The following is a 26,229-nucleotide window of genomic DNA, read 5'->3' on the forward strand; positions in this document are numbered from 1 at the left end:
TATTTAAATATTTGTTTTTTCTTTTACTAATGAAAGTAGTACATTTTTTACTTTGAAATAATCTGTGCATTGCAAATATTATGCTCAGATTGTGTTTAACTTCCATTAGTTTGTCAGCAACAATTTGGGCATTGGGACTCGTTTTGGAACAGCTGGGACCTGTTCCGCCGTGACAGGTTACATCTTAACTAGAGGGAAACCAGGAGATGTATGAGTAGGTTAGTTGAGGATTGTTTAAACTAGAGTATGAGGGGGCAGGGAGTTTAGGACAGGCCAGGTTTATAACTGTACATGAAGGAACAAACAATAGCTTAAACATAAAAATGCATAGTAATGTAAATTATCATCCAGTGTTTAAATGCAAAAGTAAGATGATTAACACATTAAAATAGTTTGTCTTAATGCTAAAAGTATCAAAAACTAAAACAAGTGAGTTGGAGTTGTATGTAGCGGAGCATAATTATAATATTACAGCAATAACAGAAACCTGGATAAATAACAAAGATGGGGATGAGTATAACATAGAGGGATACACATTTTTAGGATGGATAGACTGAACAGAATAAGAGGTGGGGTTGCTGTTTATTTCAAACAGAATTTAAATGCAAGTCCTCTTCAATTGGACAATGAGCCCCATCTTAGTGAGGACATCTGGCTTCATCTGGAAAGCATTAGGGAAAGAGGCCTTATTTTAGGAGAGTGTTATAGACTGCCTAATGCATATCTTTTTTGTAATGTTAAAATGGTAAGTTTACAAGGGGATATAATAGTCATGGGGGCTTTGAAGTACCTGAATATTAACTGGGATAACCTAAGAGCAACAAGAAGCTTGTCTAGATTTAGCATTTTGTAATAATCATAATAGAATTGAGGTTGCAATGGTGATAGAAAGACTAGGTTTAAGCGACCATTATATAATAAATTCTGAATGATTTTGAAACATGAGGATGCTTAGACTGGGGTAAGCTTTTAAGTGTGGATACAGTTGAGGAGCAGTGAAATAGGTTTTAAAAAGTTTTACATATAATGTAGAACAGGTACATACCTAAATTTGGAAGTTGTAGGAAATTTAAAAAAAAAAAACTCCAAAGTGGGTTTTTAAAGAGTTGAAAAAGAAGCTGGTAAGAAAAAAAATCTGTTTAAGGTGTATAAGACTAATAACTCCAAAGTGAATTGTAGGGAATAGGAGGACATCAGGTCAACCATTAAGAAGGAAGTTAGGGAGGCTAAAGGTTAGTTAGGGAGGAATATAGTAGATAAAGGTGTAAGATGACCTAACGATTCATCCAGTATTTTAGTAGTAAAAGAACAGTCCAGGAGGTGGTGAAGTGCCTTAGGAATAGTAAAGAGGAGTTAAAAAAATATAGATAGTGAAATAGCAAATACTCTAAATGTACATTTTTCTGAGGTCTTCAGACGTGACGAAGTAGATAACTTCTCAGCGATAAAAGGGACTACTAAGGAGGGAGTGAGTGATTTGGAAATTGTAGAGAGATTAGATTAAGTAGGCTGAAATTAAACAAATCACCAGGACCAGGTAATATTTATCATTGAGTTCTTAAGGACATTAGCGAGTCCACATATAAACCCTTGACGCATATTTTTAGGAAGTCACTGCACACTGCGGAAATCCCAAAGGACTGGAAAATGGAAAATATTATCACGTTATAAAAAAAGCGTGACCGGGGAGATCCAAGCAACTATAGGCCAGTAAGCTTAATGTGCATCACGGGTAAATTAAAGGAAGGAATTATTAAGTTTAAGACTGAGCAACACATGACAAGAACAGTGGGTTCAGAAGAGGTAGGTTGTATTTTACAAACATGCTGGAAATCAATAAGGATGCAACAAAACAATATGATCAAAGTGGAGCTTATGATATTATTTAGGTTGACTTTCAGGAAGCACATGATAAAGTGTCATACGACAGGTTGGGCATCAAGCTAAAAAGTGGGAGTTCATGGTGATGTTTGTAGGGGTTATGGTGCGGGGAACCCTATCAGAACTGGCTGACATTAAGAATGGTGTTCCACAGGGGTCAGTGATAGGGCTGCTGCTATTTTAAGATATGTAAATGATTTGTATAAGAATATAAGTATTAACCTGGTTAAGTTTATAGATGATCTTGAATCATGACATAGTGATTTGGATAGAAGTTTAGTGTAATGTAAGTAAATATAACATATTGCACATAGGGAGTAAAAATGATATAATGGGAGATCTGAAAAGCAAAAGTACACTATATGAGAAGAATTTAGGAGTCATAGTGGACTAGACAGTATCAACTGCCAGACAGAGTTCAGAAGCCATTAAGAAGGCTAACAGAATGTTAAGATATAAAGCACAATGTGTAGCGTACAAGTCCAAGGAGGTTATGCTCAAGCTTTATAATGTACTGGTGAAGCTTCTTCTAGCATACAGAGTGCAGTTTTGGTCTCCAGGCTACAAAAAGGACATATTGTGGCAGCATTGGAAAAGGTCCAGAGAACAGCAACTGGGTTGATTCCAGAGAATGAGTTATGAGGAAAGAATAAAATAGCTGAGCCTTTTCTGTTTAAGCAAAAGAAGGTTAAGAGAAGACATGATTGACGTTTTTAAATTTATGAAGGGAAATAGTACAGTGGATCGAGACTGTTATTTTAAAATGAGTTAATGAAGAACATGGGGAGACAGTTGTAACCTTGTAAAGGGTAAATTTTGCATGGACATTAGGAAGTTTTTCTTTACAAAGAGAACCATAGACACATGTAATAAGCGACCAAGTAGTGTGGTAGACAGTAGGTATTTAGGGACTTTCAAAACTCAATTTGATGTTATTTTAGAAGAATTAAGTGGATAGAACTTTCTTGTGCTGAATGTCCTCTTCTCATCTGTATTGTTCTAATGTTCTAATTTATCAAATAATGCATGTTTTTCAGTGCTTTTTTCATAGTGGCCACAGAGTATTTTAAAGTCCTTTTATCACTATAGTAAAAATAATATATATTTATTTTATTTAAAATCTGTTATAATTAATAAAAAGGACGCTTTTTTCACGACTTGCATCCAGTTCACTCCTGCAATAGATGTTTGAGGAAGCTTTCTTCAGATGACAATAAATAACTGAGAATATAATTTGAGTCTGTGTTGTTAAAATAATTACTTTGTAAGTACATTATAAGATCAGTATTGCTTTAGAAGTCTAACTGGAACACATACATGTTTCTGGTTTATATTTGTTTTTAATTATTAGCATTACTTTAGAAGAAATAAAACATTTTTTATCATTTAATTTATAAAATATGCATATAGAAAATTAGAATTTCTCAGATAAAAATGACCTAATTACACATTTGCAGTGCTTTCTGTCTTCTAATGTGTCACCTATGTTTAGGTATATTTTGCAAGAAAACATCTGTATGGCAGGATGAAATATTACTGCAGTTGAACTTCTCAGGTTTAGCTCATCAAGATCATGTGAGGAACCTGCATTTGAATCAATTGCCCAGACTGTGAAAACTGACTTTTTAAATATGCTGTACATCTGTATTTGGAAGTTTGCCCTCACTAACAATGCATATAATTGGAAGTTTTTTAAGCCTTCAAAATATGTTGAGGATCCTTAAATGAATAACTAATATTAGCAGGATGTATTAGTTTGTTTTGTATATCTCATATCTTAATGCCAGTGGACAAAAATAACATGTCAAATTATCAGATGTATTTTATACTTAGTTTTTTTTTCCCTTTTCCTGTCACTTCAATTTTCTTTCCTAATTAAAATCCCAAGATTAGGACTAAGCATCTATAAGCTTTGTAATATTATTAGTGAAGTTTTACCACATTAAAGAATGTACCTGAGGTACTTTACTTGTCCTTACAGGATCCCAGTGCAATGCCAAGGCCAACATCTCAAGACTTAGCAGGTTTCTGGGATCTCTTACAACTTTCCATTGAAGATGTCAGCATGAAGTTTGATGAGCTTCAACAGTTAAAAAGCAATGACTGGAGAATCATTGTAAGTCCTGAAAAGAAGGTAAGTCTTTGACCAAGAAACTCTATTTGTACATATTTAAAGTAATCAGTAATTATCTGACACTGTCTATATGCAAAATGTTTATACATTTTACAAATAAATTTAATAATTTAACAATCCACTCTTAATGCAGTTGTAAGACTGTAGTTGTAAGAGTTGTAAGTTTGTAAATGCTATTCTTAAATTGAACTACGACTAATTTGTAAAGAAATAGTCCCAGCCTTTTCCTTTTGTACCACATAAATACAATCTATGGAACTTTGATATGTAAACAGGAAACCACTTGGGCACTGATACAGTACATTATTTAAATATTCAAAGAAACTGAAGCATACCAAATTTGTAAAATTTGTAGTGTATCATGTAAGGTTTATTAGGGCAATTCTTCCTAGTAAAGCACATTTTGGTTATTGTACAGACATAATGGCATTTCCCTGCAGCCCACCCTCAATAATGCTAATAAAAGCTGATCATGGGAAAGGTACCTTGAGACTGATTAATTACCTGCTATTCTCAAAGTTTGACTGATCCTTAGATAGTGTTACAGAAATTAGGGGATGAAGAACTTAAATGGCACCCTGTTAATATTGTTGCTTCAATTACCTTTTGATGGAGTGGGACATGGCCTAAAATCATGTGCCATTATACAAGTCTGGTTGGCTTAAATTTTAATGAATGAATTTTTGGGCATTCAGTTTACAGGGCAATAGAGGGATGCATAAGGTCTGAGGACTGTAACAGAATTTAAAAACTCTATGGGATACAGTACTGCATTCTTCTGGTTCAGTAAACTGTTTGCCGAGATGCACCAGACTTCCTGCTTATAAAATTAGCCAAGTACCATAATTAATAGCTGCTGCCTCCTTATTTTGGTTGGTCAGCATGTAGTTTGTGCTCAAATTTGATCCATATACAAATGTTTCCAGATCTTTTTTTATGCAATGCAATATAAGACAGACAAATACAAACTTTTGTTATAAAAGAGCAGGTATAACTGGTTGTACTGCTAAATGTGCAACAGCTACTACCTATGAGAATTTGCAACACTCTTCATATTTTTTGCAAGTTTAATTTTAACATGAATATTGGAGCAATTGAAGAAATACTCCTCCCAAAAATGATATTTTGTTTATATTACTTAATCTGTGTAGTTTGAAGTGATGGCTTAGAAAAAAAATGGTATGAAATGTTTTCATGCAGATGTAACAAACCTTTTGATATAATAGGACTCTATGGTGACCAACACTGGACAACAGCAAACAATATCAAAAAGCCCATGGAAAAAAATCAAATGTTACTTGTGTTGCATAAAGAACATGTCAAGTAATTGAATTGTATGTTCACAATGTCCCAGATACAAGTATTTTTACTAAAATATTGTTAAATAAACTACTTCTGGAAAACACCCTCACAAATAAAAAGTTAATGTGATCAAATGCGAATGAACATTTGAGTACTAGACCTGCCTCCCAACATTATATTCATATCCACAACCAGGGTTCCTTTGGATTATTTAGTGGCATTCTCTAAAGCTGCTTTATAATATGCATAAGTAAAACGGGATTGTCTATATACACTGCTCAAAAAATTAAGGGAACACTTAATCATCACAGTTTCATATCAAGTCAATTAAGATTCAGGGATATCAATCTGTCCAGTTATGCGGTATAAACTATTGTCAATCAGCTTTAGTGCAAATGAAAGTGACAATAGGTGCAACTGGAGAGGCAACAGCAAGACAACCCCCAAAATGGGAATGGTTTTGCAGGTGGTGGCCACAGAAAATTGTTCTCTCCTTATCTTTCCTGACCGATTCTTCTCTAGTTTTGTGTTTTGCTAGTGTCCTTTTCACTACTGGTAGTGTGAGGCTGTACCTGCAGCTGATTCAGTTGCACAGGTAGTCCAGCTCCTCCAGGATGGCACATCCATATATGCCATTGCAAGAACGTTTACTGTGTCTCTGTGACAGTCCAGGTCGGCTTCTTGCTCCCTCTTCATTTATGGGAGCCTCTTGAACCTGACATCGTCGATAACATTACCGGATGAGCATGGCAGATGAGGACAAACGCACATGAAGCAAAGGGATGGTGTTTTATTAAAAACCAAGTCCAAAACACGTATTCAAAAAGTGCAGTGCTCAGAAAATAGTTCAATAAATAAATAATCCATACAAAAGGTGCATCTGTGGAGGTTAAAATCAGAATAAATAAATCCATTAAAGCGAGGTTAAAATCAATTTGCAGGAGACTGTCTTTACTAAAAAGCCCAGTGCCTTCTTTCTCACTGACAGGTCCTCTGCTTATCCCATATGGGCCTTGCAGCAGAGGAGTCGCCCCACTGACAGGTGCAGCTGACCTTCCACAGGTCTGGGTCTCAGCCATCCCATGGCTACGGTAAGGCTCCCTTTCCGGGCCTATTTGACCCCCTCTGCCTTCCTGGTCTTCTACAGCGAGTCGCTCCTTTTAACACGCCTCACTTTGGCTTCCCAAGTTGCTCAGCCAGAGTGATCACTCCTTCAGCCCCCAGGAGTCAGCCTCTCACGTCGCTAAAGGGACTCTCTTTCACATCTGCCAGCCTTCTCTCCCTCGAGCCTGCTCCTTTCAGCTCACTCACGCCACTTCCTTCTGCCTCCTGCCCTCTTTCTTTCTTCCTTTAACCTCCATCTTTTCTTTTTCTCGATTCTTGATTCACCCCTCTCGCACTCGCACTTCCCTTTTAAAATGGGGACATGGCACAGCACGGGCAATCAGTAGCTCCTGGCATCAATTAGGGTCGTAGACAATCCTACACCTGTGCACTAAGTGCAGGGCCGTGCACTCCTGGATCACACATGGGAACCACTCGCCACGCTACCATTCACCCCCCAAATGAAGACACGAATGCAGTGATTATTTATTAAAAACACCAAACATTGCGGACCTCACTTTACCATATCTCCCAGCACAGTCTCAAGAGCATGGAGGAGATACCAGGAGACGAGCCATTACACAAGGAGAGCTGGACAGTGCTACAGAAGTAGCCATCAATCCAGCAGCAGGACCAGTATATGCTCCTTTGTACAAGAAGAAATAGAAGGAGCACTGCCAGAACCCTACAAAATGATCTTCAGTTGGCTACTGGTGTGCATGTTTCTGATCAAACTCAGAAACAGACTCCACAAGGGTGGCATGAGGCCCCGACGTCCTCTAGTGGGACCTGTGCTCACAGCCCATCACCGTGCAGCCTGACTGGCATTTGCCAGAGATTACCACAATTGCCAGCTTATCCATTGGCACCCTGTTCTCTTCATAGATGAGAGAAGGCCCACACTGAGCACATGTGACAGACGTGAAAGAGTCTGGAGATGCTGTGGTGAATGTTATGCAGCCTGCAACATTATCTAGCATGACGGGTTTAGTGGTGGGTCAGTGGTGGTCTGGGGAGGCATCTCCTTGGAGGGTAGCACAGACCTCCCTGTGATAGACAACAATACCTTGACTGCTTTCAAGTACTGGGAAGGAATCCTCAGAGCCATTGTCAGACCTTATGCAAGTGTAATGGGCCCTGGGTTTCTCCTGGTGCAGGACGATGCCTGTCCTTAACTCAGTTGTGAATCTCTGAGATATTATGTATTCATGCATCTGACGCAGCCAAGTGGCTCCACATACTGTCCAGGAGCTCCTTGATGCCCTGGTCCAAGGTCTGAGAGCATCCCCCAGAACACCATCCACCTTCTCATCAGGAGCATGCCCAGACATTGTCGGGAGTGCATACAGGCACGTGGGGGCCATACACACTACTGAGTCCCATTATGAGTTGCTGTGATGAAATTCATGCCAGTTGGATCAGCCTGTGACTTCAATTTTTGACCGTGATTTTCAGCATAATGTTGAATCCAGCCTTCAATCGGTTGTTGTTTTTGGTTTCCATTGACTGTTGTTACATCATTTTGTTCTCAACAAATTACACAGTATTATTTGGTGAAGATTTTCCACTTGAATATTTTGTTCATTGAGATCCGATGTGTGATTTAAGTGTTCCCGTAATACCCTGAGTAATTAATTATTTTTTTATAGGGTCTGGGTTTACATTTACATATTTTGTGCTTTCCTTTCAACTTATGTGACAAGCAAATCTGATTTTCACCCCTTACTCAATTAGTGTCAGGAATGTGTTGCCGATTTATTTTTAGTGTTTGTTTTGTCACGCTGTTAATTTTGATTTTACATTTTTATCATTACTTCTGTGGTGACATCTTGCTTATTGGAGCAGCAATTTTGAGAGTACGACTGTATGATATACGTATGATGACAAGATGGCAGCAGTATAAAACATGGCCATGCACAGTAAGAGAAATTTGAGAAATTAAACAAACGATTTGGGGAGATTAACTACGGAGCCCCTTAGGGGACATTGTGTAATTTATTTTCTGGGGATTTTTCTGGTGCAGACCAGATAATTTCAAGTGCGCACCAGATACTTTCAACTGCACAGTAATTGAAAAGGGGCTCCATACCTATACATAATTTCCGATGCATAATAGTTCTTTTTCATAGTTGCACTTAGGCAAAATGAAAATTGGAGACTTTATAGAAGTATATTTTCAGCTTGTTCTTAAACACAAAGACATAACGTTTGTTCTTGCAGTTCATCATGGATACATTATCACTGAAGGCATCAAGGGCTCCGTACAAGTGAAAGTGTGCAGTGTCAGAATGTTTTTTTTTCCCTGTTATTTTTAATGTCACATTATCCCAATATAGAGCCCATATGTGAGAAATTTATATGCGACAAACAGTGCATAAACATACATGACAATATTAAGCAGTGCGCATGAAATATTTTCTGTTGCGCATGCACAAGTATCAAGCACGCACTTGAAAAAATCTGGTGCTCACTTGATAGTATCTGGGGCACACCAGAAAAATCCACAGAAAAAAAATTACACAATGTCCCCTCAGGAGCTCCATAATTAACAGATCTAAGCCAAAAAAAAGTATTTGGGAAAAGATTGTTATTACAACATTAGTTACATTCTGATTTAAACTTTGGTTTTGTCCTTCAAACTTTTTTGAAACTTGCTAACATCCTTGACTATCCTTTTCAAAAATTCCTAATAGAAAGACCGTGACTGATTTGTGCCACTCACTTCTAACAAACTGTTTATTAGACCATTTGAAATGAGTGTTCCAGAGAATCAACTACCTTATTTCTGTGATATATATATATTACAAAATAACTTCACTAGTCTTAAGACAGAGGTTTCCAAAAGTAAATTATTCAGTAGTTGGCCATGAAGCTCTGTGCCACACAACAGACTTGTGAAACAATTTCAGCCTCACTAGTAGTTTACATAACTAAGCTACAGGTACGCCATCCTGGACACTGCTCAGTAGACCCAAATAGATGTGGAGTATTTATTATATTATGACGTAAAAGAAGAGTTTTAGTACTGCCAAACCTTAGGAAGTAAAACTCAGCAACTGGAAACTACATAAGTTTCAAAATACTTGCCAAATACTTCATCTGTAACATAGTAGATTTAGTGCCAACCTTAAGATATGGACTTTCTTAGGAATTATAAGATATATCAGTCATGAGATTCACAGCAATCTAAGGATAGTGTTGTAAACCTTGCACTAATTCTAGAGAACCAATCCTCTGAGAGAAAGGAGGAATAAATGAGAACTAATATTCTATTAATCTAACTGTAATCAAGAATGTATGAATTTGGGGAGTGTAGTACAAACCTATAATTCCATGATTAGTACTATTGAGAAGAATGCAAGGGTTTATGTGTTTTATTGTGGAAGTTCTCTCATTTTGTGCCTAAATGTACAAAATGTTGGAAAGGAAAGGCTCAACGCAGAATGCAGTGGATCTTCATCTTAACAATTGTTTCCAACCACAAAATTCCAATAGTCTTTTAGGCCAGTTTTTATAAATTATGTGCATTAGTGGACTGGGTCATTGCAGAAAATTTTATTAGCAAAAAAGTACAAAATTAAGATCAAGACTGTTGATGAATCACATTCACGAAGAGGAAAATGACATTTAAAACACCCTGAGGGTAGTATGAGCATTTTCTTATGCCCTATAAATTGGCTAACATAATGCTTCTTTTACATCACAAGTGTCGAACTCCGGTCTTGGAGGGCCGCAGTGGCTGCAGGTTTTCATTCTAACCATCTTTTTCATTAGTGACCAGTTTTTGCTGCTAATTAACTTATTTTTCCATAGTTTTAATTAATGTGACTCAGGCCCCTTAGTTATTTCTTTTTCATTAATTAGCAGGCAAATATTAATGAGACACAATACGAGCAATATGACCAGCTGACCTGTGCCCATCATACAACATCTGAAAATAAAGAAAGGTGAAGGTGGTCTCAGTAAGGTTGATCTCTCAGGTCACCAAAATATTTGAATGGTGTTCCTAGAAAAAAACACAAAAATCAACAGTTTTGGAAATGTCTGCTGTGGCAGAATGAGAGCAGCAACAAGCCATGGAATTAAATAATGGGCTTAATTAACAGCAAGAATTGGCTTCTCATTAAGAGATTAACTGGAGTGAAATTGGTTGGAGTTTGACGTTCCAATTTAGCTGGTCATCTGTTGGCTCGTCTCACATCTCATTTCTGATTGGCTGCCATTTAATGAAGAAACAAATCAATTCAGAGGACTAAATCCTTAAAAACAGAGTTATTAAAATGAAGGAAAAGGAGTTAATTAGCAGTGAAAACTGGTCACTGATTAGGAAAAGGGTTAGAATGAAAACCTGCAGCCACTGCGGCACTCCAGGCCCGGAGTACGATACCCCTGTTTTACATTATTTGTTCATTGTTTGTTGTGCAGTGTTCTCTCCAGACTTATGTCCTGCCTTTTCTTAAAGAATATCTGGAACCTTTTTCGTTTTTGCTCATTATAGATACATTTTTTTTTATATATTTTGTACTGTTATTTTCATTTTGGCCATTTCAAAATGAATAAATGTGAAGCTTTTTTTTTCCTAAAGCCAAGAAGATGCAGAAATATTAGTGGAACTTACAAGCATAGGTTATCAGAGTAATTGTTTCTTTTCAGCAGTTGTTACTGAAATTTAGCAATCTGCAAAAGAGATTGGATAGATTATTTAATGAATCCACCACCTCTGGCTAGTGGCTGTTCTAGAGAGCCTTTAATTTCTCATCTCAGTAGGTTTTGTGGTGGACCATAAAAAGTGTATGGGATTTTTCAAAGAATATGGGCTTGTAATTGACCAACAGCCTCAGACTCTGCAGCATTTCTCTATAAAGGGCTGGTGGGGTATACCCCAATCAGATGCTCACCAAATGTTGCTGTTGTGCAAAATAAGTAAAAGATAAGTTGATGCTGATAAGAATTACTTATGTATTCTTTAAAATCACTTCAGTTTTTAGTTTTTTTGCCTGCCACCTCCTGACTCACTGGTATGAGAACCCCAACCTCCCCCATGATACACCTTGAATCATTTCAATGTATGTTTATGAAAGATATCAATCTTTTTGGAGTTCTTCCCTATTGTTGGCCCTCTAAACCCGAAAAGCCTTCATTTTTAGGCCATTTTGGAACATATTTTGTGCTGAAAATTACACAAGTGTAACCAATAGATGTCTTCAGCAAAAAATGATCAGGACATGAAATTTTCCACGCCACATCATCCAACCCCAAGCTCTGTTATACAATTTGCAGATAATAGGTGGAAGATATCACCAAATTACCATGCTTGAAAAAAGTATGATTGATCGCCATGCAAGATATTCAGATGAGGGTTCCATTCTTCAAAATTAGCTCCAAAATATAGTGGTCCCTATGAAAGTTAGTTCTGCCAGCTCAGTTCAATATTCACCAATTCTTTCAAATCTCTCACTTAAAGCTACTAATAAGATATTGTCCTTACTCTGTACTGAAAAGTTCTCTCCCTCTTATTATTGTGGATAGTATCCAAATATGAAATGCAAAAGATTTAATTTAGGAATTCCCAGGGGCTATCTTCAGTGAATGACCAAACAGTCTCAATTGTGTTTTCTAATTGAGAGAATGAGCAGTTCTTCTTAGTCCCTCCTTTTCATTAAACCTGTCACCCTGTCATAAAGAGCAAGCTAGTTGTTACAGTTTATAATAACATCATTACTCAGATCACCAACCAGAGGTCATTACTGTAGATGAAAAGGAGGATCTCGACTGACTGATAATTTAAAGCCTCATTTGAGGGCTTAACTCCTGCTTCGACATTACAGTCTAGCACAACATTTGCAAAATTACCCCAAATGCCCCAAAATGTGGAGGTGTTGATTTTAATCCTAATTACATCACATTGCAGTGTGCATTGGAAAGCACAGCCCGGTGTTATGATGCCAGCCTTATCTGCAAACAGTCCCAAGTTTTATTCCTCAGGTCAAGGGAATGAAATCCAAACATCATGAAGTGTTTCTCAAAAACCCTTTTACATAGTGGAATAAATAGTAAATATAGTTCCTAAGCTGTGTTCTCTTCCGTTTCCAACAGATTTTAGCTATGTCACATTGATAAACACAACTTTTATCCCACAAATATATAACCAAATGGCATGAATTATAGCCTTCCTAAACCCTGTACTCTTGGAGCAATTTTTAAGGTATTACAGGGTACAATAATAATACATCTCCTCCAAGTCTGTAAAGCACTGTAAAGTCTCCTAACCTATCAAATACAAGCACAAAGAGGTGGTCCACTGTTCAACAGCTGGGATTAAATTCAAATTTCTTCCTGGATCTTAAATATGACATTTTGCTGGAATCTCAGTTCAAGTAGCACTAAATAGGTTTTTTTCCAGTGTGTTTAAGGAGTGAATTCCCTCAATAACCCCAAGTCATCTTTTTTGACTACTTTTGACCACTTTGTCCACGGATATTTCCAAGCAAAATTAAATAAATGGAATCAAAACACACCACATTATCAGGGGCTTTCAGCATTTTCTGAATGGATTTCATTCACTCCTAGGGTCTTATCACAGTGAAACATATTGCTGACCTTAAACAGAGCTGCCGCACCTGGCACCTGTCAGGGGCCCCGAGCAGTGAGAAGTTCTATTGCTCTGAAGCAAATGAAATGGAAATCCCTGCAGTGTTCAAATCAGGTCAGTGTCACAACAGACCAAGACGTCTTATTGAGTCCGGCGCAGAGATGATCAGGAATCCCAGGATCCAGAAGTAAAATTCAGAAGAGGCACATTTCACATTATGATGGATTCCTTAATTTCAGAATTGTCTGGGCATTTAGAAAGCCTAAACAACATATGTCGTCATTTTTGTCCAATTTAAACTTTAGGAGCATGAGCATGGAGGAGATCTCAGCCTCTTGTGCAAATTCAGATGCAAAATATTCACAGGATCTGTCACATCATTTGAAAGATGAGGTGATTCACATCAAGAACGTGTATGACGCAAATATTAAGGTCTAAAGGTGGGCATTGTGATTGTTGATATCATATCATGAGATAAACATACAGAAATAAAAATGTCATGAAACGATACGTTGACTCTGTTAGTAATTTTAATTCAGAACTACCAGACCCTCCACACATCATGAGACACGACATGCGATATATTATATAAATTTAATTATGGTTGTGTGAAATTTCAATATTAAGGTTGAGTGTAGCATAGGCATGTCACTTGATCAGCTTGGGGAGGCAAAATGATCATGGTATGGAGCAAGGGGGCCCAGGTGCTCAGGCATAATTGTTAGCGTCCCAAGATTTTCTGGCAGAAGAACCCAAGAACCCAATCCCAACTAATGCTTTTGATTGTACCTTTGGCAAGGAGGGTGCATCCATTGAATTTTCAAATTGAATTTCAATGTTCCAAAATAATTCAAACATATTCTAAAAGAAACTTATTTAAATGAAATAATATTGAATATAAAATAATCTTACTTTGCTTTATGTTATTCCAGACACAGTATTCAATATTGTGGTGTTTTTCCGATGTGCTTTTAAACATTACTTTTCAGGATCAAGCTTTTCATATTTTTTATTGATCATCTTACATCACAAGTCTTCTGTTTGTTGAAAATAACACCCCTTTACAAAAAAATTACAAAATGCTTTTCATATATCTTTCCTGCAATTTAAAAGTATTATTCAATTTGTTGGTACATTCCTGTTCACATTTGAGCCTAACATACCTGCATTTTTTCTCTTTAATATTTTTAATAGCATTTTAATATCCATTACAACATTCCACTTACAGGTTTTGCATTAATAATAACTGCCAGTATTTCTGATCTTTTAATATATTTAATGGTTTTAAAACTCCTTATTTAAAAGCCTTTTAAATGTTAGTAACAATCATTTTAGCTTTCTGAGCTAACGCACAGTTTCAAGGGAAGTCTGCATCCTAACTGGTGGCTGAGCTGATGCATTGCCTAAAACAAAGAGGTGCAATAAAAGAGAGATATGAAAGGCATCTATTCTAAATTTTGCATAGACTGTAAAGATAAAAAAATGCAAGGAATCATTTTAGTCCCTTATTTTATTTCAGATCTGACCTAGTGTCACCCTGCAGAGTACTAAGTGTTATACTTCAGACTCAGTCTTTCACTTGATTTTTTTTAAGAATCACTAAGAGATTTTAACATTTTGGTCTAAAACATTTGTGACAGGTGTCTGGTCACACTCACAGGAAATCTAACTTAGACACCATTAAAATTTCCGACTATGCCACCCAGTTTTATTAGGAGACTGGGAACTTGAGATTTACAGAAAATAGCACACAGGGTTCTTTAAATTGGGCGGTGAGTAAACACACAATGAAAGACACAACAGTAATTCCAGGAAAAGCAACAGTAACTTCTATTACATAAGACAATAAAAAGTACATTAAAAAGATAAGCGAACATAACAAAATCTAAAAATATCAGGAACGAATTTCCTTTTTTAAAAGGAAAACACACAGTCCACACTCTAAAAGTCCGTTAAAAACAAGAATTGGAGGATACAACCTTTTGTGATGCTGAGTCCAGTTTGCGCAGTTTTTTTTTTTTTTTGAAAAATAATTCTTTATTTACATATATGTTTGGGTGATATATATAAAACACAAACTAGTACAATTACAATCTATAACTATCTGCTAATTCAAATAGAAATGACTGTATTCAGCTATAGTCTAATATAGTCTTACACTACCCCTTACCTACTACACCTTATTTACATATACATTGGTCATATATATGAAAAAACACAATCCTTTACAATCTTACCAGCCATAATAACATCTGGTTGTTCACTACATTCAATAGAGTGTTCCACATTCTATTACTTTTTACAAGTTATTGCAGTCTCGACTTGGTCCCTGTCTTTGAAGGCCTGTCCTCAAGGAGGGGGCTTTGCCAAGGGCTGCAGTTAAACAAACATCACGTTAATAAACCTCTTGGAGGGAGAGGTGGCTTTGCATATCCTCAGTTCTTCAAGGAGTTCAGGATAGAATAGTCTCTGAGGAGGCTGCGGATGTATCTGCAGCAGTCCTGGATTGTCATTCTTTCCCTCCTGAGGACGAGGCGGTTCCTAGCGACCCATAGAACGTCCTTCACGCAGCACATGAGACGCCATGCCTCCTCGGTGGCTTCCAGTGAGTGGGTACCCAGGAAAAGTCCATAGAGCACCAAATGGTGCGAAAGATTGTCTCTGGGTACCGACTCTTCCAATTCCTCTTCTAGGGCGTCAAGGAGTGACTGTGCCACTGGGCATTCCCAGAAGAGGTGCAGTGTGTCTTTTTCCCGCAGGATGCACCACGGACAATGTCTGTATCTGCACAGATTCCTGGCATGCATGAACGAGCGGAGAGGCAATCCCCCCCGTATGACCATCCACGACAGGTCCCTGTGCCTGTTTGTCAGTTCCTTGGAGGCTATGTTCTCCCAGACCACTGTGGCTGTCGCGGATGGTAGGGTTCCGATAGTCTCCGTCTTGTCTTTGGCTCTGAGTGAATAGAAATGAGTCTTTAATCTTGTTTTGAACAGTTCAATTCCCTAGAAGATAAAAAAGGCTTGATCTTACCTAAAAGACGAAGCTGGAAAAAGCAACTCTTGACTACGGAATTAACTTGTTTCTCAAAAGAGAGTTTACTGCCAAAGATTACACCAAGGTTGCGGACTTGAGGTTTGCAAAAGACAGAGTGAGCCGAGAAGTCCAAGACCAATTTGGGCTTTAGCTGATGAACCCACTATAAGCACCTCAGTTTTATTTTGATTCAGATCAAGAAAATTATTAGCCATCCAGGATCTTAGTTCAAAAAGACAGTTGTGTGGTTGATTTATTGCAGAGTTGCAGACAGGAATATACTGTAAACCTGTGTGTCATCAGCATAGCAGTGAAAAGCAATGTTAAATTTCCTAAAAATAGCTCCAATAGGATGAAGGTATATAGAGAATAAAATAGGACCCAAAATGGATCCCTGAGGAACACCATATTTAAGAGGAGCAGTAGATGAAAAAGAGGAATTTAAAGTCACTGAAAAGTGTCTACCAGTTAAAAATGACCTGAACCAGTTATGAGCAGCCCCTTTAAGCCCCACAAGATGTTCAAGCCACATCATCAATCTCTCATGGCCAACAGTGTCAAAGGCAGCAGTCAGGTCCAGGAGGACAATGACCACAGGTCCACCTGAGTCAGTAATAATAGAGATGTCATTGAATACTTTAAGGAGGACCGTCTCAACACCATGATAACGCCTAAAGCCAGATTGGTAGATCTCAAATAAATTATTGGAGTTAAGGTGATTGATCAACCAATTGATTATAAATAATTCTTTCTATAATTTTAGCCAGAAATGGCAGTTGGGAAATTGGGCGAAAATTGGCTAAAACTCCAGGATCTAATTCTGCATTTTTTAGACAGGGACGGACCGCAGAATGTTTAAAAAATGAGGGTACAACACCCGAACTAATAGAATCATTGATAATGGCTAGTAAAGATGGGCCCAAAACATCAAAGGCTTCCACTAAGAGACGTGGTGGAACAATATCGAGAGGGCTGGGAGCTGGTTTAAGGGTGTCGATAGTTCTTTTTAACTGTGAAAGTGAGACTAGATCAAAGGATTATAAGACAATGCCCTGTTTAACAGTAGGAAGTTCGTAGCCAGTTTGAACAATTCCACAGCAGATTGTATCAATTTTGCTGACAAAGAATGATAGAAACTGGTCACATGAATGAACAGTGCTATTTAATCCCATCACAGAATGAGGGTGAATGGCTGCATTAATTGAATTAAATAAGACCCTAGGATTCTTAGAATGACGGGATACTAAATCAGCAAAGAAATCATGTTTAGATTTCTTAATGGCTGCCTGGAAATTGAATAGAGAAGTCCTAAAAATCTGTTTAGAAACAATCAGTCCATCTTTTTTCCAATGCCGTTCAGCAGCTCGACAGGCACGGCGCAGCGATCGCATAGTATCATTTAGCCAGGGAGCAGGTCTTCCCTTATTACTGCATATCTTGGGCAGAGCAATTGAGTCTAAAACCGTTTTATAAGAAGAATTAAACTTTAAGACAGAATCATCGATACCATTATTTTGGACATGCACATCAAGACTAGAGAATATTGTTTAAAATTCGGATATAATAGAAGAATTTAAAAAGCGAGCGCAGCGTGGAGCACAACTAGTAGACGGGACATCAACAGTAATATTCATATCCATCATTATAGAAAAGTGATCAGTGAAAGAAACATCACATAAATCAGTATTATTAACTAAAATATCACGAGTAAGAACAAGATCAAAAGTGTGACCGAGAGAGTGAGTTGGCATTTTAATATACTGGATAAAATCAAATGAGTCCAATAGTGATAAAAAGTCATTAACCAAAGGTTTTGATTGACATCAAACGTGAATGTTAAAATCACCAACAATAAATACTTTGTCATATGAGAGGGTGATATCAGCCAGGAGATCAGAGAATTCAGAAATGAAGATATCATTAATTACAGGAGGTCTATAAACCATGACAAACAACAAAGAAGGGGAGCTGCACACTTCGAAAAGTTGCAGTTCAAAGCTGGTAAACGGACCCTTTGTAAGGCTCTGACACAAAAACATACTTTTAAAGAAAGTGGCAATGCCCCCCCACGACGAGTCAGACATGGAGAGTTTAAAAATGAATAACCTGATGGTACCAAGTCAGTAAAACATGAAGAGTCACCATTTACAATCCAAGTCTCAGTGATGACGAAGAAATCCAGATTATTTGAGATAAGGTCTTGCACAATAAATGTTTTATTAGACACTGATCTTATGTTCAAGAGAGCAGCCTTGATAGAAGTAGAAGAGCTCACTGCGGGATGAGCACGGGTGAGTGTGCGAAGATTAGCAGCGTTTACTCCCCAAGAGCACACCGAGGAAAAGTGATGCCGCCTAGAAATGGAGAACTTAAATCCGGTGTCCAGCGCCCATGAACCAGGGATGGAGTCATGAGCAGGAGAAGATGGGTCATAGACGACTCGGAGGCATCGGGAATCAAAGCTCTGGGACTTGAGTTGGCGTTGTTTAATAGCAATTCCGGCTCTTTTTCTACGACGGCAGCTGGTACGTTTGCGTCTCCGAGGGGCATTCAACTCACTGATACAGGTGAATACCGGCATCCAGGTGAAGAAGTCAGCAGATGAATAAAACAAAGGTGGAGGATCACATAATATCCCAACAGGAGATGAAAACTGAGAGGAAAGCAAGCCAGTAAATATGTTGAGTAATGACTCACAATCATAGGACAGTGGCCGTTGGGATAAACTAAAACATAAAAACAAAGTTAAAACATAGACTAGCGAGATGAGCAAACTGTCCTCCTGGCCATTTAGCCTTACCTTTTTCTTTGTTACATACTATATAATATTATTGCCTAGTCTTATTTGCTTATGTTTTATATTAACTTCCTTTTATTTCATTTTCTAAAGCACTTTGAGCTGCATTGTTTATATGAAAATGTGCTATATAAATATGTTGTTGTTGGTCTGACTTGTATCTTGCCCTTCCTATTAGATAGGTTTGCTATGGGAAACTGCTAGTAGCAAACGAAACCCAGTTACATAGCTGAAAAGATCATTAAAGCATACGAGTCTGTCCTGAATGCTATGGATGGGAATGCCATTTTTGGTACATTATGCTTGTACTGTGTATGCAGCTTGCTTTCTTTCATGCCCATGACTCAAGACTAATTGCTAAATTTTCCAGAAGCATTCTTTGTGAATTGTATATATATTTATTATTCATTACATGACTCATATCATCTTTAAAGTATTTTAAATCATCAAAAGCAAAACTGACTTAATTATTAAATTGTTAACTCCAAGATCTGCTTTTCACACAAACCTTCAAGGCTTTTATATTCTTCACTGCACAACCTGCACTTGTATGTTTAAAAGTCTAACATTTAAAAACAGAGAATAGTGTTTGGTTGATTGATTATACATGATTCTGGTTTGCTTCTTATAAGTATAGGTTCTTTTATTTAAGTACTGCATGTACCATAATGTTTTATTGTCTACTAGTTACTCCTCTGACAAATTAGTTCTGCCATGATCCAGACATTTCTTTTTAGTCTCTCTCTTTTGATTTCACCTCCGTCTTTCTATTGATCTCTCTCTTTCCTTCTCATACTTTTCTTATTAATACCTTTTATTCAATAAGTGACATTTTTAAGTCTTTCCCCTGTAAAACGTTCGGCCTCTGAATAGCTGCTCTCACCTACTGCTTATACCAAAGCTGTCCACACTGTAGGTTTTTGCTGTGTCTAATGAATTACACTAGATTTTTGCAGAAATGTAGGCCTCTTACCCATATCACAATATTATTCATAAAGAACAGAGTGATATGTGTATTTGATAGTTATGTACCTTTGGTAAAGAATGTTAATTTCTCGAAATTGGCAGCAAACTGTGATCCCCAGATTGCAATCATCCACCATACTTCTCTTGAACCCAGGTCAAAGTAACAAGAGTTGTGCAAAAATCGTCAGTTCATTTATTCAAAACAGTCTCCAACAATAAAGTGTGTTTCTGTCCTTAATAAATAAATGCATAAACCATAATAAAGCACTGTCCCTGTGGAGGTCAAAATCCAAATAAATAAATAATCCAATAGTACGTTAAAACAAAGGCTTAAAATACAGACAGGATTAGTTCTTGTATGTCTCAAGCCCAAGTGCATTCTTCCTGTTCTCTGTTGCTAACCCTTGGAACTGCTCAGCGAAAGGAGATGCCCACTGGGAAGCTCAGTCAACCCTCAATGGCTTGTGCCCCCATCATCATACATCTTCATCTGTGAGGACCCATTGTCCCACCACCATCATCCATTGGCATCTGTGAGCCCTTCCCATGCAATGTTTAGCAGGCATGACCTTACCCCTGGAGTGCCATTGCTCCATCCACACTGGCTTCTTCCCCAACCACCCTGCCTCCTCTGTGCCATACCAGCTCTGCCATGATCCAGACATTCCTTTTATTTTCCCTCCTTTGATTTCACCTCTGTCTTTCTATTGATCTCTCTTTTTCCTTCTCATACTTTTTTTGGATTGAACCTACTCAGGCTCCTTTTATAATTTTATGAGTGCAGGTGCCTTGATTATGACCTGTGGAGTGTCAATGAGGAAACTGGCTGAACTGATTACTGTCAGGTATTTCAAGTAATGGGAACAAAATTCAAACATTATGATGTGTTTATCAAAAAATCAAACACTACCACCTTTTTTATCTAGCAGAAGTAGCAAATCTATTCTAGGGAATCACATAGTTGGGGGATGTATTATAAGTGAAACAGATCTCAGTCGAGCAAAAACAAAAATCTTATTCCAATGATGTATTAATTCAAAATGAACTGTGACTCTTAATTTAAAATCCAAAACTGAAAAGGGGTTATACAAATGCCAGATTTTAGTTTATTTGGAGTTGCTAAGGAACCACTTTTTTTCTAGTAGGTTCTACAAGACTACCCACAGATAACAGAAATCATTGTGACTGCAAAACGTATGTGAAAATGCAAATAGATACAGTGTTTGGGAAGCATTAAAAATAACAAAAAATAATCTCATTATTGCTTGTCAATCACATGTTAACTTTTCCTTTTTTTGAGATAAAAAAAACAGACTTAATTTTTATGGTGATAAATTGTTAATAACCATGTTTTTGTAACTGATTTAAGTAATGCTCTACTTTTCAAAACTTCATTTCAGGAGGAAAAAAAGTTTCCCCCTCCAGTACCAAAGAAGCCCCCAAAAGGAAAATTAGCTGTCATGAGAGAAAAGTCCCTGGATTTGCCAGACAGACAGCGTCAAGAAGCCAGGAGGCGGTTAATGGCAGCCAAAAGAGCAGCCTCTTTTCGACAGAACTCTGCTACAGAGCGAGCTGACAGCATTGAAATCTATATCCCAGAAGCCCAAACAAGACTTTAAAATGTAGTTTTCACCATGTTTGTTCTACTATCCATATTCCTTATACTACAAATTGAACAGGTTTTCTTCTTTGTATCACCTCATATTACAGCTTACATTCATGTTCATTGTGCTGTCAACACAAGAATATTCCTGCAAGTTGCTTTTGAACTTTTCATGTTAGGTAATGTTAAGACATTTGCTGGATATATCCTCTGAAGCATCTTTGGAATTACAGGGAAGGGTTCATTTTCAAGTAATGATGACAGTAGCATTTCTATTCAAAATGATTTTCGGGCCAAATTGTCAACTAAAGAAATCCAGTAAGCTGGTAAATAGGGGTGTTTCCATTTTTTTCAACATTTTAAAGATCAGTCACCAAGGGCAAGTCTTTTTTTTTTTTTTCTTTTTTTTTTTCCTTTTTGGTATCTACTAACACCAGCAAAAGCAGCTTGGGCTAATGCGTGAAAAGAAAATGCAAACTAGTATAGATTTTATGTGGTAGCTCAGAACTGATGGCTCTTAAAAAAAACTGCAATTGCACACTTTTCTTCAAATTCCTAAAATGTTGCAAACATCAAAGATACCTCAGTCGCTCACAATTCTGTTCTTTATGCTGAGCGTGCAGTCATCAATTCTGAAACAACTGAGGCTACCTCTGTATATGCTGTGCTTAGCAAATGTTGAAAAAAATGGAAATGTACTCTTCTGAGGTACGCTGATTTCTTCTCTTGAATTTGATAGATGTTAAACTCTGTGGTAATGATGTGCCAACAAACAGATATCATTTTTAACGTTTAAGAAAATGTGTCAGTATTTGCAGAGGAATGTTCTATTGCACTGTGCCATCATTTATCTAACAGTGTTACTCCAGCATTTAGAACAAAGCAATTGATTTTAGTCAAGTAATTTGTTAGGAAAAATAAACAAACAAGGTGAAGGTTACTTCTATGTAATTGTTAGATGTCTGAAAATCAGATTCATATATGCAGTTGCCTCTCTATTTTTTTTTAAATGGGCATGCCATTATCCTTATTTTCAAGGGTTATGCAAGCTGCAAGAATATTTAAATGCCATGACATTTGCGTTTCCTAGATAGATATGAATCTTTTGATACAAAGCCTGACCCTGCTTGTTTCTGTAAAATGTCATTGAGATTGACCGAGCAATGAAACATGAGAGTATAAGGACAAGTACTGAGACATAACAACAGCAAACATTGTAAGCTTAACAATTAAGGAAGCACTTAACTGAGATGATTTACTTACTGAGAATGCATTTTGCTCCTACCCATTTAAAAAAAATAAATGTATTAAACTGGAAAGATAAAGGGAATAGCGGGCTATGCTGGCTGCAACTGACTTTGCCAGACAGTTTTGATGTGTAAGTATAGGATGTTTGCAAGCTCTGACAAAGTGTGTGTAGCAAATGCTTACCAATCAATTGATTCAGTGTGTTCCTAGTGTAAGGACTATGGACAACTAAATGAGGCCGTTTGAGTAATTTATGTAGGCCATCTTTAGGACGTGAAACTCTGGGAGATATTAACACTTCCCCAAAACCAAATCTTAGATTTTACAGTATAATAAAGAATCAAGTATATATAAATATATAGTAAGTATATATTCATTTGTTTGTGTGCGAGTGAGTGCATGTGTGTTGCTAAAAATTGACTGCTCAGTATTGTCCCATTTACAAAGTGAGAATATTTCTATTAATTTTTGATTGTATTTTAGTTCTCCATTTTATTAAAGCAAAGAAAAGGGGCATGTACAACATGTACAATATGCTAAAAGTAAGAATGGTTTTTAAACATTTCCTTTATTTTGAAATGTAGGTGTATTATATACATTATATACTTTTTCCAGTTATTACATATATGTTGGAGAGGAGTGTTATGCAAAGTTTTTACCCCCACTGCATCCAAATTCAAGTATCATTATTTAAAGTTAGCATTACATTACCTCAAAATATAAGGTAAGGTTTTCAAAGTTAACAATTGAAAATACTTGTTCACAATGTCTTCAGTATGGGTTAAATTTTCCTTTCTACTCCTCAAAAGCCGAAAATAGATTGTTTAATTCATTTGTATAGTTTTTCAATTAAAGTTAATTTCTCTCGAATATTCATGTAGCAAGCTCAATTAGAAGATGCCTGCTGTTACCCTCGTACCATTGTAGTCAGAAGCTGAAGTGGTCACTTGAGTTGTAGGGCTAAGTCACGGATTACTCTTCTGATTACAAAAGTCCCTCTTTTTAATTTTTTTTAAACACTTTCCCATCACAGAACCTTGCCCTCTATGAGGAGCTTCACATGTTTCCAGTTGAGCCAAAGGAAAGCACCACTAGCACAAGCAACTCATTGGACTTCTGACTACAAGAGTGTCTTTTCACCCCAGTAGGCACAGTCCACTTGAGCTCTGCTATTCTTTCATCTCCAAATTTGTTTTGTGACTTAGTGGCAGCCTATGATTAGAATCCACACAAATTCTTAACAACATTCTAATTGTGTCATGAAATGTAGTAATTTCCTTTACCAATGTCTCCTACAACCATTTTACTTCTGTGATTTCTCAAAATAATCTGGCAAATAATGAAATTGCTTGGTTACAATGTGAGAATCAATTTCCTGCAGACTGTTACATTTGAGGAATGGGTATTGTATGTTGGAGGCATTAAACAATAAATATATGAGTGTTGCTAGTGCTGCCTTTCTTATCAACAGCAATTTGATGAAACGAGAAGCTATTCAGGTAAGAGTCTATGTAGGCATGTTGAATTCAGCTGGGTGTAGTGAAAGAAGATTCATTATTTAGTATGCTAATAGTAAGCTGTCTTACAAGGACTCGTCTGTTTAATTGCACCACAAAGGAAAACAGCCCTACACTGCTTTTCCAGATTACAAATGGGTGCTAACTTACTGCAACTAAAAGTGAATTGTTTCTCAGTTAATAACAAATGCCCTATTGGAAACACATTTAGTCATAATGAGAGACAAAATGGTTAGCACCTTAAAAATTATATATTTCTATTTGCCTAAAATATACATAAAGCAGAATTTTACTTTTACTAGAGACAGTTTGAAGTTCTAAAATAATATAAAATAATACACTTGTGCCAAATGCACATTAATAAGTCAACTTCTCATATATCATAAAATAACTTGTAAACATAATTCCACTATAATACAGATTTCAGCAAAATTGTATAAAAGAAACATATAATTAAACGGGGCACCAGCATAAAATAGTTGTGTTTTACTTTCTGTTTTTACTTAGGAAAATATATATTTTTCTGTTATTTTGAATGTAAAAGACAGAAAACAAAAAATGTAATTATACATTGATTGATGAGTTTCTATGGTTAGACAAATTTACATATACCCTTTTATTTATTTAATTCATAAGTTATACCAAGCAGCCTTAAAACAGTACAATATGTGTATGAATGTACAGCCCTGAAATGTGCAAGTAAATCTAGCTAAAATGAAAAAGCTACCAACACTAATGGGATTCATGTGCACATTTTTTCCAGTTGCTAATGTTATCTGCTTATTTTGACTTATTTAAAAATAATCATTATTCACATGTTCCTGTTACATGTGAGCAGAGCTTAGGAATGTTTTGAGAAGTGAAAAAGTTGTTAAGTGTATTCAGTGTAATTTATCTAAAGGCAGTGGATCAGCACTCATGTTTTAATGACTGTTTAGCACTAACCGACACAATACCCATGAGCTTATGTTAAGCAAATATTTGATAGAATGGAGTCAGAAATTGGCTTCCCACTGGTACATGTAAGTGCAAATCATAGTGGTGTTTTCCAAAAAACTATATTGTATATGTAAAGTTTCAAAATGCATTTCTATTCCTTTTTAAAGAAGTATCACTTTCATAGTAAGGAATCAGTGTAACTCAAATTTCATATTTGCAGCCATAAAATTATATTAATGATATTCAGAAACACAAACACATACTCTGTATGTTTGTGTGTATGTGTGTGTCTGTGTGCGCAAATTATTGCGGCCTATAGTAGTTTTGAACCTTGGTCTGTCAGAGTACTACACAGTAAGTAAAACAAAGGAAAATATGAAGTTATCTGTTTGCAAATCAAGTGTATCTAACAACATTTTCCTTATGTTACAGCTGAAACATTTCATCACACAAAGTACAAAAGCACTTTTGGACTACTTTTAGTACTCTATCATCATTTATTTCAAAATCTTCATTTTATTAATTTGAATGATTTGAGAACCAGAAGAATTATTTTATATAGAATTTACCAACTTTGTTGTATTTACTTAGGTTGCACATATCTACATTATATCAGTATTACTAGCCTTTCACAAATTAACATCAAGGCATCATGTAATATAAACTTATTTTAGATTGAGGTAATATCTTTACAAGTTCTACAGCCTTTACAGTTCTTCACCTTTACTGTAATTATTAATGATGTAACAAAAGAAAGAGTACAAAAAGTTTCTGATATTTTAGGTTGCTATGAACTACCGACACCTTTGAATATTAAAGATATATTACCTTTAGTTAAAATTCTTTGGATCCTTGTACTAGTTATATTTTTCTACATCGACAAAATAGAATAGAATACAGGTTTAACATTTAATCTCTATATTCTATTTACATCCTTAACAAAAAGGGCTTGTTAGTATTCATATTTTTGTAAAAAGATTAATATATACTTTATTTGTTTTTATTTGCTTGCTTATATGTTTATATTAAAACAACCCTTCATAACATATTCTTCAACCTTGCTACAATTACATATATGATGCAGTATTTAGGCAGTTGTTATATAAAATA

General features: G+C 36.5%; 1 protein-coding gene across 1 annotated transcript in view; it reads left to right on the forward strand.

Annotated features, from left to right (window-relative positions):
• Positions 1-25,413, forward strand: part of dlgap2a (discs, large (Drosophila) homolog-associated protein 2a) — a 662,701-nt gene extending 637,288 nt beyond the window's left edge. The window contains exons 11-12 of the mRNA XM_051925462.1: positions 3,863-4,015; positions 21,213-25,413. Of these exons, the coding sequence (XP_051781422.1) occupies positions 3,863-4,015; positions 21,213-21,431 (372 nt within the window). The 3' untranslated portion in view covers positions 21,432-25,413. The remainder of the gene's footprint in view (positions 1-3,862; positions 4,016-21,212) is intronic.
• The last annotated feature ends 816 nt before the right edge of the window (positions 25,414-26,229 follow it).

Source organism: Erpetoichthys calabaricus, chromosome 3 (genome assembly GCF_900747795.2).
Source record: "Erpetoichthys calabaricus chromosome 3, fErpCal1.3, whole genome shotgun sequence".
Classification (NCBI taxonomy): Eukaryota; Metazoa; Chordata; class Cladistia; order Polypteriformes; family Polypteridae; genus Erpetoichthys; species Erpetoichthys calabaricus.